Source organism: Watersipora subatra, chromosome 7 (genome assembly GCF_963576615.1).
Source record: "Watersipora subatra chromosome 7, tzWatSuba1.1, whole genome shotgun sequence".
NCBI lineage: Eukaryota > Metazoa > Bryozoa > Gymnolaemata > Cheilostomatida > Watersiporidae > Watersipora > Watersipora subatra.
In genome coordinates, this window is record NC_088714.1 from 36,459,037 (window position 1) to 36,478,863 (window position 19,827).

A 19,827-nucleotide genomic window follows, 5' to 3' on the forward strand; every position below is an offset into this window, starting at 1 on the left:
CCCTTGAATGGAACCCCAACCTGTTGTGCACATGTCAGGCATCCTAGACCATGATGCCCTTGAATGGAACACCAACCTGTTGTGCACATGTCAGGCATCCTAGACCATGATGCCCTTGAATGGAACACCTACTTTGTACAATATTTCTTCTGCTTTGCCTAAAGACGCACACATCACACAAATAAAAAATATGCTGTTTCTAATGCATTAGTCAATCAAACTCGCAACCAATTATGCAATGCACTGCTCAGCTCTTAGTAGCAACCATCTCGCTGTATATAGTGGCAATGTCGTTGTAACATTTTATTTTTCACATTAAACAATCATTTCCGCTTTGTAAAAAGACTATCGCCTACCGAAGAAATGTTGAAAATCGCAGTTAACCTATTCTATTTGTAAGCCTACAGATGCTCCACTCCGTTTATCAATTATTCATTCCCACCATCATAAAGGCATGGACACACTTAACACCAAAACATGTCACAAACCAAACACTCGTCTTTAACATCTAAAACATTTTGCTTTGTTTATCTCATCATCTATTTAGTAGCAAAGGCAATGTCGATGTCATTGCCATTTCCAAAAAATGTTAACAACAAATAGATCAACCACACCTGATGCCGGAGTGGTATCTTCATATAGCCCATCTTTTGGATTATGCATACATGCTATATAGCGGAGCAGTAATGTCACCACCTATCCAGCCGTGTATGAATTGAAGTCCACAAATCAGAAAGGAAGAATTGTTTTAGGATTAACATTAAAATATAACATTCAAATAGAGGGAAGAACATCTTGTGAGCTTCGCTCAATATGACTACAAAAATAAATCATGCTCATGTTAGTAGAACTCCTTTAAATGAAAGAGCCAAAACTGCTCGAGTATCAGCGCAACTACCTGACTTTGTGTATGTAAAATGCGTACTCATCATTAAAATCTTTACAATATACATTAATATTTTACAGTATGCGCAGTGGAATAAGATACAAGGTACACTGAGATCACTCAAACCAGTACACAAATCACAGGAAGACAATAGCTATTCATAGTACAACATAACAGTATGCTACAGCTATACAAGTCTATTAATATTTAAACTAGCACTAGATTGTCATAGCCTGACTTCAAAGCCAATGAAGACGTCCGTAACAAACAATGCGTGTAGACTGTTGGCCAGCTGCATGTGAAACACAGATGTAAACACTTGCTCTTAGCAGTCTTAGCTAAAATCCTTTTAATTTCTTCCCTTTGCTTTTCTTCTGACTCGCCTGTGTTGCCTGAAATGATGACTCCCCTGTCCAGAGACTACCGAGATCGGGAGTAAAAAAGGCATTGATACTGTGAGTTGATCCTGCATCGCTGTCACCCTTCATAAAGAAAGAGCAAACGATAGCAGCTGCTTACAAGTCTAGATGTGTAGCTAGACAGATATCTAAATCAATTTGGATTGACTCTTTAATTTGGAATCAAATCAAGTTTACATGATCAGTGATCATGGCTGATTATGGCTGAATACAGTGGCAACTGAAGACACGCCCAGTTACAGAGAGCAATTTAAGGTTGGACGCTACTCCTATCACCATTGGTGGCCTTTTTTTAGAAATTGAAAATTGACCAGTTGTTTGCAGGCTCGGTGTTCTAGACCAATAGGCTAATATATGTATAATACTAGTTGAATGCCTGACGTTGCCCTGGTAATAAAAAAGTCTTTGCACCAAAAATTTATTTGTATTTAACATATACATTTACCATCATAACTTTTTAACTTCATATCATGAAAAAAAAGTGTGTAAAAACGGTGAAGGTGTTTAAATGTGATATATAATTAGCAAGTAGTGGCTAGATAATGTATGATTTGTAACAAATGTTACAATGAAAAGTGAATCGATACTGATACAATTAAGACTAACTCAAGAAAAAGCAAAAGGAAAATCATGAATACCGTAAACCTCTAATTGAACGCCATGGCGCTATATTTTTCAACCCTTTCTATATAGTGGTGGTCAATTGGAGGTGGTGTTCAAATAGAAGCTGGCGTTGTATTTTTCAAATGGATCGTCAGAAGTTTGGGAAGATAAATTTAGCTCTTTTATGGGCGAAGTGAATGTTGCCTATATTTTGTCCTTTTTTCCGTGGGCATGTTAAACATTTTGGATGCAATACATCTGCAAACTTATCTCTAATTTGTCAGAGATCTTTGAATAAAATATGCATTGGAAAACCGAAAAATCTTTCTGCCATTTGTTATCTATTGCTCGCAATTAATCTGTGATGATATTATAGCCTGTGCCTTGTTTTGCAATTTGTTAAAGCTTTGAATTTTTTATTTCATCATAAATTTGGAGGCACATTTTTATTTATATCTATATTTAGCAATGTTGAATAAAAGCTCAGTGCACTCATAGATATGTTTGCTAGTTTTCAGCTAAAACCAGCTTTTTATTTGCAATAGAAAATGAGTTAAGAGCATCGATCCATTGTAAGCCTTGCTAAAATACTCGTGAGGATGCTATCAAACAATATGCTATACATCTGCAGATTTATAAGTTGTATAATGATAATCGATCGAATGCTACAAACATATATATATATATATACATGTATATATATATATTCATGAACACGTGACATAAACGAACCATACCTATATTACATGCAGAAAAAAATTAACGTTTAAAAAAAAGATTTGCATCATTTACTCGGATAGCTGTGTTCTGATTGTTTTCAATGAAACGAGCTTCTGGTTGTCTAATACCACAATGTCTTCTGACCTCAGCTCTCCTTCTGCACTGCTGACTAATCAATATAAGCGTTCAAACAATTTTTTCGGCAGAGCAATACTGTTACGCATTGCATTTAGCACAAAAGCAATGTGTATAAGTTATGCTCGCTAAACGCAACCTTCACCCTAAAACTAGTCATTCATCTACCATCGTAAATGTAAACCGTTTTTTATATACACGTACTTTGAGTACCATGACTGTGTTAAACAAGGAACTACAGTGCACCCTCAGGATACGATTACCTTGATATACGATTTTTTTCACTTTACGAAGTTGAACATGGTGAGATTTTCACCTCATATGAATTATATTTCACCATTCGAATTCAAGAAAATTTTCGCTCGAGTTCAAATCTGGCAGTCGGTGTGCTTATTACGTACGTCGAAATAACAAAGACGTCGAAATAACAAAGACACCGAACTGCGGTACACCAAAAACAATTTCACAACGTCTAGAAGAGGCATGATGACCGAATTCTCTCAGGTCAGCATTCCACGTGGGAAATTTTGTGAAAAGTGTGTAAGCAAGAGCGAATATTCATTTTTAGAGTTATACTCCATTTTAGTATAAACTTTTATTCAGCATACATATATAACTACAAGTACCCGGCATCTATATTTAATTCGTTAGCTATGGAATCTGAGACCGATACAAACGTTACAAGATGAAGGAAAAATGAAATCTATGACAACAAAGTTGGAGGTCATAAATAAATAGGAAGAAGGCGCTCGTATTGTTAATATTGCCAAGGAATATGGTTGCGATCAATTACCAATTGCAATTATTGTTATTAAAAACAAGAAATTTGTTAAAGCAAACACAAGGAGGAGCTTAGGACTGACGACTTGAAGGAGTTGAAGGCCATGCATGAGATCAGCATTCAAGTGGAGACAACCATTTAGTAGTGACAAGTAGAAGAGGCAGAAAAACCTACATGGGCGGAAAATTTTCGTTCAATTTATTTGTGTGGACTGGTACATAAAAACAATACTGTACAATGTATGTATAATGTATATCATTAATTTATCTTCTTTGTGTGGCATGTTTTTTATGTTTCATTTTATTTCATGTTTTATTTATTTCATTTTGATTTTGTTTTATTTTCTTGTTTAACCATGTCTTTGCAGGTGGGCCTGTTTTTTACTACGTAAATACAAATCATCGTATGTATGTAACTCATATGTAACTAGCTACTCAAGATAGTTGACGCATCCACATTACTTTCTAGAACTTGCTAAAGCCCTGCCTTCTATGGTATAAATACGTACAAACTTCTGCATGTATGGTTACATTGATTCTTGCGCACATTTCATACAAGACACGCTACTGTACAACCTTCTCTGGATCATTTTACAAGCGTTAGCTCGCTAGCAATTTTTTGCATTGCACCAGCATTTACACTGCACCAGCAAGCATCATCCTCAATAGGTCATCAAGTAGACCATTTTCTACATTGCACCAAGTTAGCTTATTTTCTTAAAGCATTCTCTGCATCAGCAGGAAAGATGTGTTTTCCTGACCATTTCTGTTTTTCATGACCCCAAAAGTGTTAAACTTTTTCTTGCAAAGTCAGTCGAAAAAATTGGACAGGATTATACAACTTCTTTTATTTTGCTAAAAAATTCCATTTCATTACGTATTAAATTTATTTTCAAGTGTACAGTAACATAATTAGCATTGATACGTCTTGGCCTCCTCTCTGCTCTACTCGCTACATGTACCAGCTCAAGTCACGTTACTCCAAAGGTATGTATATACTGAATAGTAAATAAAATTTCATTTTTTTCTTCGATGGCCATTAAATGGTCAAGTGTGCAAAAGGCCGCTTTCGATAGCTGCATCGCTCGGCCTTTCTTGTTGAATTAGGTTAAAAAAGGTTTTAACCAGACACGCTAAATGAATAATAAAGAAGCTAAAGACACGCTAAATGAAGAATAAAATATTCGTGATATTAAGTTGAAATTCAGTAAAATAGTTAAGACATACTAAAACTTAGTTTCATATGTGAGTTTAGTGAGCTAAACTTATTTGAAGTGAACTGAAAGTTTATGTTATACGTACGTCTTGAAGGTAAGAACTCTTTACCGTACGTACTGCATTTTGTACACACATAATGTTGCATTTTATTGCAGATCGCAACCATTAAAATACACTAAATACAATACAGTTATTGTAGTAACTACATATAGCTACTAAAGTTAATATACAATTTTGTTACTAATTTTCAATATGTACACATTTTTATAAAAATTTTGACGATTTCTACCAGGGGATGTTTGCATTGTATAATTACAATGGTCTCTATACCCCTACATACTAATTTTTCACCATACGATGCCAACCATGGAACAGATCAACATCGTATCCTGAGGGCGCACCGCACCATTAGCCTGAGCCAGTGATTGATTATTTCTATGGTGTTGTTTTCAAAGTTTTAATGAAAAAAATAAGAAAAGCTTTGAAATTGGAGGAGAGACTTAACTGTTATTGATGTGAACGAAACATTATTAATACGATTCTAAGGACACTTTTCTACTGATCAATTGATAAAATGGGCTCGTAAAGATCAAATAATGTCAAGATGGCAACAAATGGAGGTGACGCTCAATTAGAGAGTGGCGCTCTATCTTTTAACCCTTCTCTCAGGGCGCCGTTCAAATAAAGGTGGCGTTCAAATAAAGGTGGCGTTCCATTAGAGGTTTTAGGGTATGTTGAATCAATAATAAGAAAGAGTACATAGAAGTGTGTCCATAAAAAGCGTTAGTGTTGCTGCAGAATTATCTCTCCCTCTTTCTCTCATCGATACAGGTACTAACTTATCAGGGAGATATAAAAATTAAATACACCAGTGAAGTACACGAGGGTACTTTGTCTGATTGAACCAAGAAAGAATATAGAGGCAATTCCTACTCAAGAATGACCATGGGAACAGCCTTTTAGTTTTACAATTTCTAGCGATTGCCTTTTGCAATATACGGAATTGAAATTGTGCCGTTACAGTTACACTGTAACGGAACATTTGAAATGACACAATTGAAAATTACAAATAAAGATGAATAATGGATTTTGAAATAACTTAGAAAATTTCAAAAGAGCAACAAACGCAAAAGGTAATATTAATTCATAATAAAACGTACATACTTAGCTTTAATCGCGATAAAGCTATCGTAGATAAGCTGAAACAGATAAGGGTGGCTCAGCCTTGCGGTTAGGTGCGCGTGTTTGTATACTTTTACGGTATGCAAACACGCAATAGCAATGAGTTAAATTCCAGTGCGGTAGGAATTCTCATTGCTAGAATTTCAAATTCTAGAACTGATCTTTGTTATAACTAGCTGTACTACCTGGCGTTACTACCTGCGTAAAAATCTGCACAGAATATTGATTTGTATTTAACCTATAACAACATTTACCATTCTAATTTTCAAACTACACATCATATTTTGTGTAGTTGAAATAGTTCGAGAAAATAAAAACAACTAAGGTTTTCCAACTTTGGTCAAACGACTGTAATTTTCAAACTTCATATCACGAGGAAAATGTTTGATGCAGGTCAAATAAATAAAAATAAATAAAACAACTATAAAAGGATTTAGATGTAAATTTGAAATAATTAGCCATAGCTAAATCAAGCGGTTTTGCTGCGATTACAATAAAAGATGATTCGGTAATGATACAATATATACGAACTGGGAAAACAAAATAAAAATCCTGAATATGTTGAATTAATAATAACGATTATTGCATAGAAGTATGTGTATAAAAAAGATGAATGTTCCACCAGAAGCTATATATCCAAATTTTGAATATGACGATACTGGTGCCTCTCAATACTGGTACAAATGTAAAAATGAGATATACGGCAGTACTGTCTTTGTCTGACCAAACGGAGAGCGAATGTTAAGGCCCTTCCTATGGAGATAATATAATTCTCTGCGTGTGAAGAATTGGCCTTGACCCCAGATATAGTAATTGAACCTTACGAAAAATATTTTTAACAGGGCCATTGTAACACGTGGGCGCACTGCTCAAATAATAATTGAGTGTATACGATATAGGGAATATGATAACTTGATAAATCAAGAAGGCTTATGTAGCTCAGTGGTAAAGTGCTTGGAAAATGATCTTGTGGATGCAATCATAATGAGTTCAAGACCGAGCAGTAAAATTTTAATTCCAAGATTTTAATAGCTATAGCTGGAAGGACACGCATACCAACACTGATAAATATATATAAGTACTAGATAGTATCTATAGTACTAGCTGTACTACCGGACATTGCCTCACAAATAAAGTCTTTAGACAGAAAATCTATTTTTATTTAACATACCGTATACAACATTTACCATTCTAACTTTTAAACTTCATATCATGAGAAAATATTTTTAAGCAGTTCAGATGAATTTGCAGAAAAAAGAAAACAACTGTAAAGGCTTTCAAACTTTTTCAAATAACTACAACTTTTAAATTTCATATCATGAAAGAAGCGTTTTGTTGAAATAAATTAAGAAAAAAAAACTGCAAATGCGTTCAAATGTAAATGTGAAATCATAAGCAAGTAATGGCTAAATATAAACAGCTTAGCTATGATTACAATGAAAAATTATTTGGTATACGATTATAAGATTTTAGTTCGTTTCAGTGTTGGCATCATAATGTGAAAATATCGTATAGAGTGGTATAGAAAACCCATAGTAATTATATAACGCAATCACTGCCTGTTAAAAATCACCGTCATTAAAAATATTGAAACAACATGTTAACCTTAGCAACTTAGTAACTATAGTTACCTACAATAACTTTGGTGCATTTTATGGTTATGATCTGCAAAAATGAAACATTACAATGTTCTACGTGCAGAGTTCGTACCTTCGAGACAGACGTGTAACATAAACGCCATATCTAACTTATATGAATTTAGCTTAATAAAAACATACTTGAAAAAAGTTTTCGCAAGCATTTTATTAAACTTTTAACTAAGATTTTATCAATTTTTATCATCTGTTCGCGAACCGTTTAACAACAACGGATGACGCTGAACTGAGATATAATCGCCAAATTTTAATTTCGAGAAAAATTAATCTTGATACCGTTTTGGGGAAAACAAATTAGCCTTAGTGCAGAGACGAAAAAAGCATTGTGTTTCATAGAGTTAATAGAATTCATAGAACTTCAATTAACACACCATTTATCATGGAAATACCTATCAATTAATGCGCTATTATCAGAATTAAAAAAACGTAGCATGGCTGGGATAAAGTCTTCGGAGCAACTGAAATAAATTAAGAGAGCAAATAAATGTAGATATGAAATAAATAGCAAGTATGTAAACTATGAAACAGATGATTTTGTAATGATACAAATACAATTAATACAAACTGAAAAAACCCAATAAAAATTGTTATTTCGTGTGTAATATGTACAACAATTGCAAATTTTAATTTCGAGATAATCTACTGTTGATATCATTTTGCCGAAAATAAATTAGCTCTAATACGACGAGGACGAAAAAACATCGCGTTTCATAGAGCTAAAAGAATTCCGAGAGTTTAAATTAATATGGTGTGAAAATGGAAAAGGACGTATACGTTAAATAGTAAAAGTGAGCAATGGGAAGAGCTTCCGTGGTCTTGTGGTTAAAGCACTGGATTATCTAACTGCGTTCGAAATCTTTGTGAGTTCAGCAAAATGCGGAATTTTAACTTCAAAATTTTTTAAAGTTATAACTGGACATACCGAAAACAGACAAAAAACTTTGAGAAATACATATAGAACTATAAGAACGTACATTTTAGAAAAGATTTCGTTAACATGGAAGAGGCGTTTCTTGGAGGAGCAATTACCTGGCAGATGTCATAATCCTCGGGTTATGACATCCCTGCTTTACGGGTTTTCCGCCTTACAATACGGAACATGATGTTTTTCCATCCCCTCCATACGGTATTTTTTCGCCATATGACATCAACTAAAATGTCCCCCAAAATTCAAAGTTGGCGGTCGCGGTGTGCTGATATGCTATTCGCCAAAACTCCTCCCACTACACGTTAAATGCTCTCTCTCTCAGTTTGATATTTTTTGTGTTTCATAAATGCTTTGATATTGCGTGAGTGAAATGAAAATTGAAGAAAAGGAAGCAAAAGTGAAAATTTATTGTGTATTCTAGGGTTCAATATAGTATTCACTATGAACTTTAATTCATTATACAAATATACCTATATAACTTTAATTTGTTAGTCGTGGGTCCCAAGATGGATAACGACGTCCAAGGAAAAAATCATTACCACAGCCATAAGCAGATCATAACCACTAAATGCACTAAAGTTCCTGTAGGTAACTTTAGTCACTAAGATTAACACACTATTTTGTTACTAATTTTTATCATGCAAATATACAAATATAAATTTTTGATGTTTTGACCAGGGTGTTTGCATTATATAATTACTATGGGCTTCTATACCCTTCTATGACATTTTTGCCCCACAATGCCAACACCGGAACAAATTAATGTCGTCTGGCGAGGTACACTGTACTTTTAATAGACAACTGACAGTTTTATCAATAGCTTGTCTAGTGATAAGTTTATAACACTTCTCAAATACTGACTTGGATATTTATGGCCGAGTATTGTGGGTTCTCACATCAGCTATGTGGATAAAGGGCAATATATCAATACAGTCATACCTTGATATACAAGTGCCCTAACATGAGAAATTTGAGATAAGAGTAAAATTTCAAGCAAGATTTTGCCTTAAGATATGAGACAAATTACGAGGTGGTTTTCGATGAGGCCGCTAGGCCAAATAAGGGAGAGGTCGGTTTCGATGAGGCCACTAGGCCAAATAAGTGAGAAAAACGGCATTGCTCAGTCTTTCTCGTCGAATAAATTAAAAAACGGCTAAAAACGATAGTGAAAGCCAAGATGAAAAAAGAAAACGAAAACAGAATTAGAATCAAGATTGGAGTAAGATTGAGACTTATTTTTAAGTGTGTGTTTAGTAAGCTAAAGTCATTTAAGTTAAATTTAAAGTTTATGTTGTATTACGTAGCGTCACAAAAATGTAGTGTAGGCTACTGAACGCGCTGCCGTTAAGTCTCTCACCTGCTACCATCAGTCTTGAAAGTAAGAAATCCGTGCAATACTGTACATAATACTGTACATAATGTTACATTTTATCGCAGATCATAACCACTAGATAGGTTTTTGTTACTTTGAGCAGGTAGTGAATAAATTAAAACAAGGTTTTGCATCGTAATATTCTATTTGAAGTTGTTTTTTCAGAGGATGGGAATGGATTAATTTGTATTTAGTAGAGTTATATAGCAAATATTGCTTTGAAATACAAGAAAATTGACATACGAGCTCTGTCCCGGAATGCATTGAGCTCGTATGTCGAGGTATGACTGTATATCGATATCTGCCATATGGCTACATACAATAACGAACTTTGTCACTGCAAACCATAACTTTGGATAAGCATTGAAGCATAAGCTGCTCACTAAGAAGCAAGCAAATTCAGAAATGTTTCCAAAGAAAATGTGGTCAAAGTCAATTTTGATGTCAGGTTGAACCATAGAAGTTCTCCGAGGGCCAAAATAAAAGTACCATGTTGACAGACTTTCCAATATTTAAAATACATGAAGATGAGTGTGCATATAAAATGCGACTATGTTGAAATAACAAACCCTAAAGCGAGTGCGAGGGGATGCGAATCCAGCCTGCTTCTTCACTGATTTCAAAGTCCTTGTTGAAGCCTTAGAATGTCCAGATGTTGAACCGGCCCTGAGGACGCCAGCTTTGTTGGGCAGACCAGACAGAGAAGAGAGAGCATCGAGATCTTCAGAGCCTAGAGTGCTGCAAACAGTACCGACCCAGATACGCGCGGTGATTGGCTCGGTAAGTAGGAGATAATAATAAAGTTCATAAGCAAAAGAATAAACCTACTTCCACAAAATTATGAGCTCAGGTAGGGAGGCCAACATAGATGCCGGCAAATCCACACCTTTGTGGATTCAACATGCAGAACAATAAATGATTTAGCTGGTTGGTTTGAAAATTATAACTGGTGAACAAAGGCTGCCTTTCCTTGAGGTTCTTTCTCAACATAAGAATTGGTTGCTGATATCTGAAGACATGGAGAACATGAGACTACCGAAGCATTCCCTACAATGAAGTATCATATCACCAACAACAGGCTGGTGGTCTCCTCACCCTTCTTGTTCTTGTTTTGCCAAAATTGCTCTTCTTTCATCCCAATCCTTGTTTCGCTTGGCTAGTTCCTGAGAGATGTCTTCTTCTTTCCAGAGCTAAAATGTAGCTTCACTGCACAATCATATGCACTCCCAACCTCACACAAACCCGTCAACAATTGCTATCGAGGTTTTACAAGGTTTTAATTCAACCATTCAGTCGAATACTTGTAGATAACAACAAGGCATGTCCTGTTTTACCATAGATTTACTAGTGTAATGATAGAATTAATAACGCTAACTAAGCAGTCCACCTACCCTAGGACACTTATATTTCGCTAGTATTTAGTTTCGTGAGTAGCATACAGAGTAAAATTTCGCAGCAACTTAATTTCGCAGCTATGATGAGTGCGAAAATATAGTGATGTGAAAGTAAATGTGATGAAACAAACATAATTAGATTTCTCAGGTTAGTTTAGAAAGTATAATTTCTCAGGTGAGGTTCTCAGTATACTGAGCAGGTATACAAACACAGTCTACCAGTTAGTATACTGAGCAGGTAGATAAACACAGTCTACCTGTTAGTATACTGAGCAGGTATATAAACAGAGTCTACCAGTTAGTATACTGAGCAGATATATAAACAGTCTACCTGTTAATATACTGAGCAGGTATATAAATAGAGTCTACCTGTTAGTATACTGAGCAGGTATATATACACAGTCTACCTGTTAATATACTGAGCAAGTATATAAACACAGTCTACATGTTAGTATACTGAACAGGTATATAAACACAGTCTACCTGTTAATATACTGAGCAGGTATATAAACACAGTCTACCTGTTAGTATACTGAGCAGGTATATAAACACAGTCTACATGTTAGTGTACTGAGCAGGTATATAAACACAGTCTACCGGTTAGTATACTGAGCAGGTATATAAACACAGTCTACATGTTAGTACACTGAACAGGTATATAAACACAGTCTACCTGTTAGTACACTGAGCAGGTATATAAACACAGTCTACCTGTTAGTACACTGAACAGGTATATAAACACAGTCTACCTGTTAATATACTGAGCAAGTATATAAACACAGTCTACCTGTTAGTACACTGAGCAGGTATATAAACACAGTCTACCTGTTAGTATACTGAGCAGGTATATAAACACAGTCTACCTGTTAATATACTGAGCAAGTATACAAACACAGTCTACATGTTAGTACACTGAACAGGTATATAAACACAGTCTACCTGTTAATATACTGAGCAGGTATATAAACACAGTCTACCTGTTAGTATACTGAGCAGGTATATAAACACAGTCTACCTGTTAATATACTGAGCAAGTATATAAACACAGTCTACATGTTAGTACACTGAACAGGTATATAAACACAGTCTACCTGTTAGTATACTGAGCAGGTATATAAACACAGTCTACCTGTTAGTATACTGAGCAGGTATATAAACACAGTCTACATGTTAGTATACTGAACAGGTATATAAACACAGTCACCTGTTAGTACACTGAGCAGGTAAATAAACACAGTCTACATGTTAGTATACTGAGCAGGTATATAAACACAGTCTACCTGTTAGTGTACTGAGCAGGTATATAAACACAGTCTACCTGTTAGTACACTGAGCAGGTATATAAACACAGTCTACCTGTTAGTATACTGAGCAGGTATATAAACACAGTCTACCTGTCAATACACTGAGCAGGTCTATAAACATTCTACCTGTTAGTACATTAAGCAGGTATATAAACACAGTCGACCTGTCAGTACACTGAGCAAGTATTTACACACTCTATTAACCCAGAGGTATTTAAACTTTCCCTGTAAGTTGATCGCAAGGCTCATGATACTGGCCAGACTGACCAACTGGAGACATAGAGACATCAAACCTTGAGTAAGAGATTGCTGTTAGAGTCACTTCCGGCTTCTTTCTCAGGGTCATAGCTTCGCAGCAACACTGGATCTATAAATGTTTCCTGATGAGAATCGTAGTATTTTCCCTTCTGATGATTCTCAACGAACACTGCACTTTGCTCGAAAGTCAGTCCACATGACAAGCACCTGTCAAGCATGTCGTCGATTTTTAAAAGATATTCGCGGTATCTTGGGAAATGAGAGAAGGTAAATAGCATCAACAATACTGATTAGCTCAACACTTGCTTTCCAAAGCTGAATCTAGAAAAAAACTGAGCAATAACTTTCCAATAGCCAGTACTTATGCCATTTCTATAGCTATTCCACTTATGCCAATTCTAATAAATCGTCTAAGACCTGCTGGTCTAACAAACTAGTAATTATGCTAGTCTAATAAATTGTCTAAAACTTGCTGGTCTAACAAACCAGTACTTATGCCATTTCTAATAAATCGTCTAAGACCTGCTGGTCTAACAAACTAGTAATTATGCCAGTCTAATAAATTGTCTAAGACTTGCTGGTCTAACAAACCAGTACTTATGCCATTTCTAATAAATCGTCTAAGACCTGCTGGTCTAACAAACCAGTACTTATGCCATTTCTAATAAATCGTCTAAGACCTGCTGGTCTAACAAACCAGTAATTATGCCAGACTAATAAATTGTCTAAGACTTGCTGGTCTAACAAACCAGTGATTATGCCAGTCTAATAAATCGTCTAAGACTTGCTGGTCTAACAAACCAGTAATTATGCCAGTCTAATAAATTGTCTAAGACCTGCTGATCTAACAAACCAGTAATTATGCCAGTCTAATAAATCATCTAAGACCTGCTGGTCTAACAAACCAGTACTTATGCCATTTCTAATAAATCGTCCAAGACCCGCTGGCCTAACAAACCAGTAATTATCCAGTGTCAGGTGTCATCAGCAACATTTTTTTCCTATCAAGGTTAGTTTCATTCAAAAATCAGGCACAACTATAGAAATTGGAGTTAAAATTAAACCTAGGTAAACCATAGGACTGAAAGTTAAATTTCAATAATAAAGAAGGTATTTCTAGACATGATCTCACTAGCGCTCAGCTCACGTGTAGTAATCTATACTCGGCACTAGCACTCAGCTCACGTGTAGCAATCTATCCTCGACACTAGCGCTCAGCTCACGCGTAGTAATCTATCCTCGACACTAGCGCTCAGCTCATGTGTAGTAATCTATACTCGGCACTAGCACTCAGCTCACGTGTAGTAATCTATCCTCCACACTAGCGCTCAGCTCACATGTAGTAATCTATCCTCGACACTAGTGCTCAGCTCACATGTAGTAATCTATCCTCGACACTAGCGCTCAGCTTACATGTAGTAATCTATCCTCCACACTAGCGCTCAGCTCACATGTAGTAATCTATCCTCGACACGAACGCTCAGCTCACGCGTAGTAATCTATCCTCGACACTAGCGCTCAGCTCACGTGTAGTAATCTATCCTCGACACTAGTGCTCAGCTCACGTGTAGTAATCTGTCCTCGACACTAGCGCTCAGCTCACGTGTAGTAATCTATCCTCGACACTAACGCTCAGCTCATGTGTAGTAATCTATCCTCGACACTAGCGCTCAGCTCACAGGTAGTAATCTATCCTCCACACCAGCGCTCAGCTCACGTGTAGTAATCATCCTCCACACTAGCGCTCAGCTCACATGTAGTAATCTATCCTCAACACTAGCGCTCAGCTCATGTGTAGTAATCTATCCCCCACACTAGCGCTCAGCTCATGTGTAGTAATCTATCCTCGACACTAGCGCTCAGCTCACGTGTAGTAATCTATCCTAGACACTAGCGCTCAGCTCACGGGCAGTAATCTATCCTAGACACTAGCGCTCAGCTCACGGGCAGTAACCTATCCTCCACACTAGCGCTCAGCTCACGTGTAGTAATCTATCCTCGATGCTTGAGGTACAGTTAGCCTGTCTTGACAAACTGTTGTTTTGCGGAGTTGTCCCCCCGTCAAATGGGTGAGCAACACAACAGCTTGTCACAAGACGTACTGCACCTGGTGCATCAGCTGCACTTATAGGGAGTTGGTCTTTTCCGTCTATGCGGCTTGGTTGTGATGTTATGTCGGTCACTCCATTGGTAATCATATTGAATTTCGCGCAAAATTGTATGTAGAAAAAAAAAGATTACAACGTTTAACCAGCGATCAGTCTCTGCGGTAAACTTTAGCAGAACTTGAGAACTTAGGCAACAACAGCGAAGTTTTATTTCTATTTTTGTATCAGCCAGTTTTATTTGTTCTAATGGATTTTATTTTCAATTTATTTTATTCTTAAGTTCTACTAAAGTTTACAACAGAGACTGGTCTTTGGTTAAACGTAGTTTTATTCTTTTTACATAAATTTTGCGCGAAATCCGTTATGATTACCAATGGAGCGACCGCCATAACATCGCAGCCAAGCAGAATAGATGGAAGAGAACAACTCCCTTTCAGTGCAGCTGATGCATCAGGTGCAGTACGTTTTGTGACAAGCTGTTGTGTTACTCGTCCGCTCGACGGGGTGACAACTCTGCAAAAACAACAGTTTGTCAAGACAGGCTAGGTACAGTCAACCCGCGACTTACAAGCAGCCCAATATACAAGATGTTTGATTGATGAGTTATGATTCAAGCCAAATTTTGGCTTGGTATACGAGCAGTTGCTTTGAAAAAGGTGCCACTATATGACACGTAAGGGAAACATGACCCAGGGTAAGACGCAATATAGCCTTTCCTTTGCTCTTACCATACTTCAGACATGAATATAAAAGTATTTAATTAAAACATAATTTCAGAAATTCCAGTGATGATGGGGTGCTTTCTAGGCACGGCATGCATTAATTCAGTTTCAGTTATGTAAGTAAAATGAAATTAACTTGATTGACATACGATTTAATTGATAATACAAGCTATATCACAAAAAACTCAAATTTGTATTTCAAGGTTTGCCTGTACTTAGTAACCAACGAACGTGTTTAATATAAAACGCTACAAACAAATGACAGACAATGGCATTAGTCAAAGAAACTCAAATGGTACCTCTTTAAAATGAGCAATAGGAAACGAGCTCTTAACTTTTTATAAGGAATACGAGATACGACTTTAGGCGACCAAAAGTAACATATGCATGTAGAAGAAACTACTGTACAGCATTGCGCTAATAATCAAAATACAATAAGATAATCTAGAATAAGAACCTACGGGAAACTATCCACAGAATCATTTGCAACTCCATCAGTTTGAACTTTACAGATGGGGCAACCATCCCTGGCGGGCAATAAAGAATTCTTCGATATAAAAAGCGTTGCACCCAACGGATCTTCAGTGCAATCGTCCATTTGTTGTCCTACTACGACATCATACCTAGAGCAGAAAATGCAAAGATAGAAATATTACAAATACAGTAAATATAAATGATAACTTCTATATACAGTCATACCTCAATATACAAGTTCCCCAAGATAGAAGAAATTTGAGATAAGAGCAAAACTCTGAGGTAATTTTTGCTTTGAGATACGAAACAAATTTAAAGGTTGACTTGCAACAAAATTCACATTACAGTTATTTAGTATTAAAAGATTCACCATGTCTTACTCTGCTGTGTGGTAGGTGCAAAATATATGGAAATGTGATTACAAGCTCTTAAAAGCTCAAAAACAAACAACTAACCGCTGCCATCACGAAACCGCCGTAGATTGGAACAAATTTATTTCTCTGACTTAGTCAAACGAATTGGTTATTGTTTTGACACGTGATGTTCTCATGTGAAATGAAAGGCCAATAAAAGGCTCAATATAAAACTTCTCGTAGCACTGGTTTATGACAAACACTACGGGTTTTACGGAAGAGCCCTTACCAAATATAGATGCTCGCTAGTTTACAGTTTTGTTTCGGCTTGGTTTAATCGTCTAGTCATAATCTGATCATGTGACCCATACTACCTGCCAAACAGCGCGAATAATTTCTGCAGCATTATTTTACTATCACAGGTGACCAACAGGCTCGTCATGTTTATCAGAGGATGATATGCAATCCTTCGAGCAACACAATGTCGTGTAGAGAGATATAAAAGCCCATAGTAACATATTACAATGTACTATGTGCAGCACATACCATAGGCAATTTTTACCTTCGAGACGGATGTGTAACATAAACATTGAAGTTAACTTAAATGAATTTAGCTTACTGAACACATACTTGAAGCTCAGTTTGGTACATACATGTATTTTACTGAACTAAGCTTCAACTTTGTCATTATCAAAAACTTAGTCGCTTATTTGTTTCTGGTTTCCCTTTTGCAAAAACTTATAGCAAATAAAGCTGAACTGAGAGAGTGAGCGAGCATCACATATCTTTCAGGCATTGTGAGAGGGATTTCGACAAATAGCATATCGGCATCTTCGTTATTTCGACGTATTTAGCAAACCAACTTCTAAATTAGAAGTGTGTGTTCCATATTGTGTGAAATTGCGTTCCACATCGCAATGCGAAAAAATTGTATAACGGGGACATCATAAACCAAGGGCGCACGGTATTTGAATGCCACCTTTATTTGAACTGCACTTCTAATAGAACGCCACTATAGAAGGGTTGAAAATAGAGCGCAACCCTTTAATGAGACACTACCTTTACTTGACCGTCACTTTGACATTATTTGATCTTTACGAGCCCATATTAGAGAGTGATCCATAGAAAAGTGTCCAACAAGATGGTACTAATAATGACTAATAGCGTTATAATGATTGTAACAATACTTACAATAATACTAATAATGCTACGCCAATAACAGTTAATTTTTTCGTTGTTGCTATAGTGGTTGGCATGGTTTTAGTGATGGTAGGCCCAAGAAGATCGATCATGACAATCATCAGAACTAAACTTTGATTCAAAGTCACTGAGGTCTACACCTGATCGATTGTCTTCAGATTCGTCCATAATTTGGTTTACATTTTAACCTAAAAACTGTAAAGCGTTATGATGAACAATTAGAACACTCTACAGGAACATTGTACGACTTATTAGCATCCATTGTTGTGGTGTATCGAAGTCCATTTTCTAACTTCAAAGCTTTAAGGTTTTTCTTTAAAACTTGCTCCTAATAATAAAACTTTGAAAGCGGCACTATCAAAATAATAACTGCATCTGGCTAACATCTTTTACTTGTTCCTTGTTCAAGTCGGTCTGATTATTTGACGTATGTGATAAAACAGTTTAGCAAAAATTCTGAAGCCGACGACATTGGTGTTGTTCCGCCCGAATGAGAGCACAAAATATAGGCGACATTAGCATAGCTCCGCCAGTAAAATTGGTAAATTTACTTTCCAAAAGTTGTGACAAGCTAGTTGAAAAATACAGCGCCACCCTCTATTTGAATGTCACCTCTGATAAAAAGCCAATATAGGTGAGGGGTTAAAAATACAGTGTCATGGTGTTCAAACAGAGATTTTACAATAAGTTAAGTTTAAATTTTATGTTATGTTCACAGTTTATATTATGTATTGTCACAAAAGTGTAGAGTACTGAACATGTTGCCATCAAATCTCTTTTATATCTTCGTGAGTCACTAGCACTCGTCTCCAAGGTAAGGACTCTACACTTAGCTTTACTATAGGCTATACTCAATCTTTTCAAGTATAAATCGCGGTGTCCCTCAAGGTTTTATTCTGGGTCTAACCTTATTCTTAATATATATATTAATGATTTTGTGTCTTCTACTAATTTTTAAAACCTATTCTATATGCTGACTATATAAATTTATTTTTTGAGTCTAACAATTTGAATGACATTAATATAATAATGAACTTCAAAAAATTGAACAATGGTGAAATACAAATAAATTAACTGTAAACATGGACAAAACATTGCACATTGTAATGAGAAATCATCAAAAGAAAATTAAATTAGAAAAATCAATTAAATTATTTGATTTGGAGTCAAAGGAGACATCTTCAATCAAATCCTTAAGAATATATTTAGACAGTCACCTGATATGGGATAAACATCAATAAGCTAAATAAGCAGATAGGATCTATGTCAAGCCTGATTAGTAGAAGCTCTAAATTTTTACCCAGAAGCATTATGGAACTAATATGCAACGCGTTTATTAACTCTAAAACTAGTTACTGACTGGGGTCATGGGTAAATGCTCCATTTAATTATTTAAAAAAAACTAAAATCACAAAAATGTCTAATGCCTATATTTAAAAAAACACCACTGACTTCATCTCGATCCCTGTTTGTTCAGCTGTCTGTGTTGCCTGTTGACAAACTTTACTAGTATAACATTCTCTTGATAGGTCATTTAAAGTTTATTCAAGTGATGACATAACAGCAAAAGATTCACACTATAAAACCAGATTTTTAGGAACCTCTCTACCTTTACCATTATTTTATACTGCTTCAGATAAAAAAAGAATTGAATACAGAGTACCATCACAATGGAACAGTCTTCCAATAGACTTATGCAAAACCTTTGCATCTACTAGTTTTGGAATTAATGTTAAAAGCCATTTGTTAAGTCTAGATTAATCCAAACCTGCTGTTTGAGTGTGCCAATTCCTGTAGGCCCAGTGCTTCCACTAGCTGCAGTGCTACTGCGCATGTGATATTCAACATGCCTTAACAAGTAGTAACTTAGCTTTCATTTATTTGGTTTAATTTAATCAATATTATAACCATATCTTAATTTTGCTTAATGTTACATTCCTACTAATTGATGAAATACACACACGTACGCACACATACAGTATTGTAAATGATAATGCTAATTTTTATCAGAGCATAACCACTATATAGGTACCGTAACACCTCTAATTGAACGCCACCTCTATTCAAACGCAACCTCCAATTGACTGCCACCCTGAGAGAATTGAAAAATAGACCG

At 35.9% G+C, this 19,827-nt stretch overlaps 1 protein-coding gene across 1 annotated transcript in view; it reads right to left on the reverse strand.

Moving 5' to 3' along the window:
• Positions 1-729: 729 nt before the first annotated feature.
• Positions 730-19,827, reverse strand: part of LOC137399765 (uncharacterized) — an 81,892-nt gene continuing 62,794 nt past the window's right edge. The window contains exons 14-18 of the mRNA XM_068085984.1: positions 16,146-16,307; positions 12,890-13,061; positions 10,994-11,088; positions 10,468-10,636; positions 730-1,368 (exon numbers count right to left, since the gene is read on the reverse strand). Of these exons, the coding sequence (XP_067942085.1) occupies positions 1,225-1,368; positions 10,468-10,636; positions 10,994-11,088; positions 12,890-13,061; positions 16,146-16,307 (742 nt within the window). The 3' untranslated portion in view covers positions 730-1,224. The remainder of the gene's footprint in view (positions 1,369-10,467; positions 10,637-10,993; positions 11,089-12,889; positions 13,062-16,145; positions 16,308-19,827) is intronic.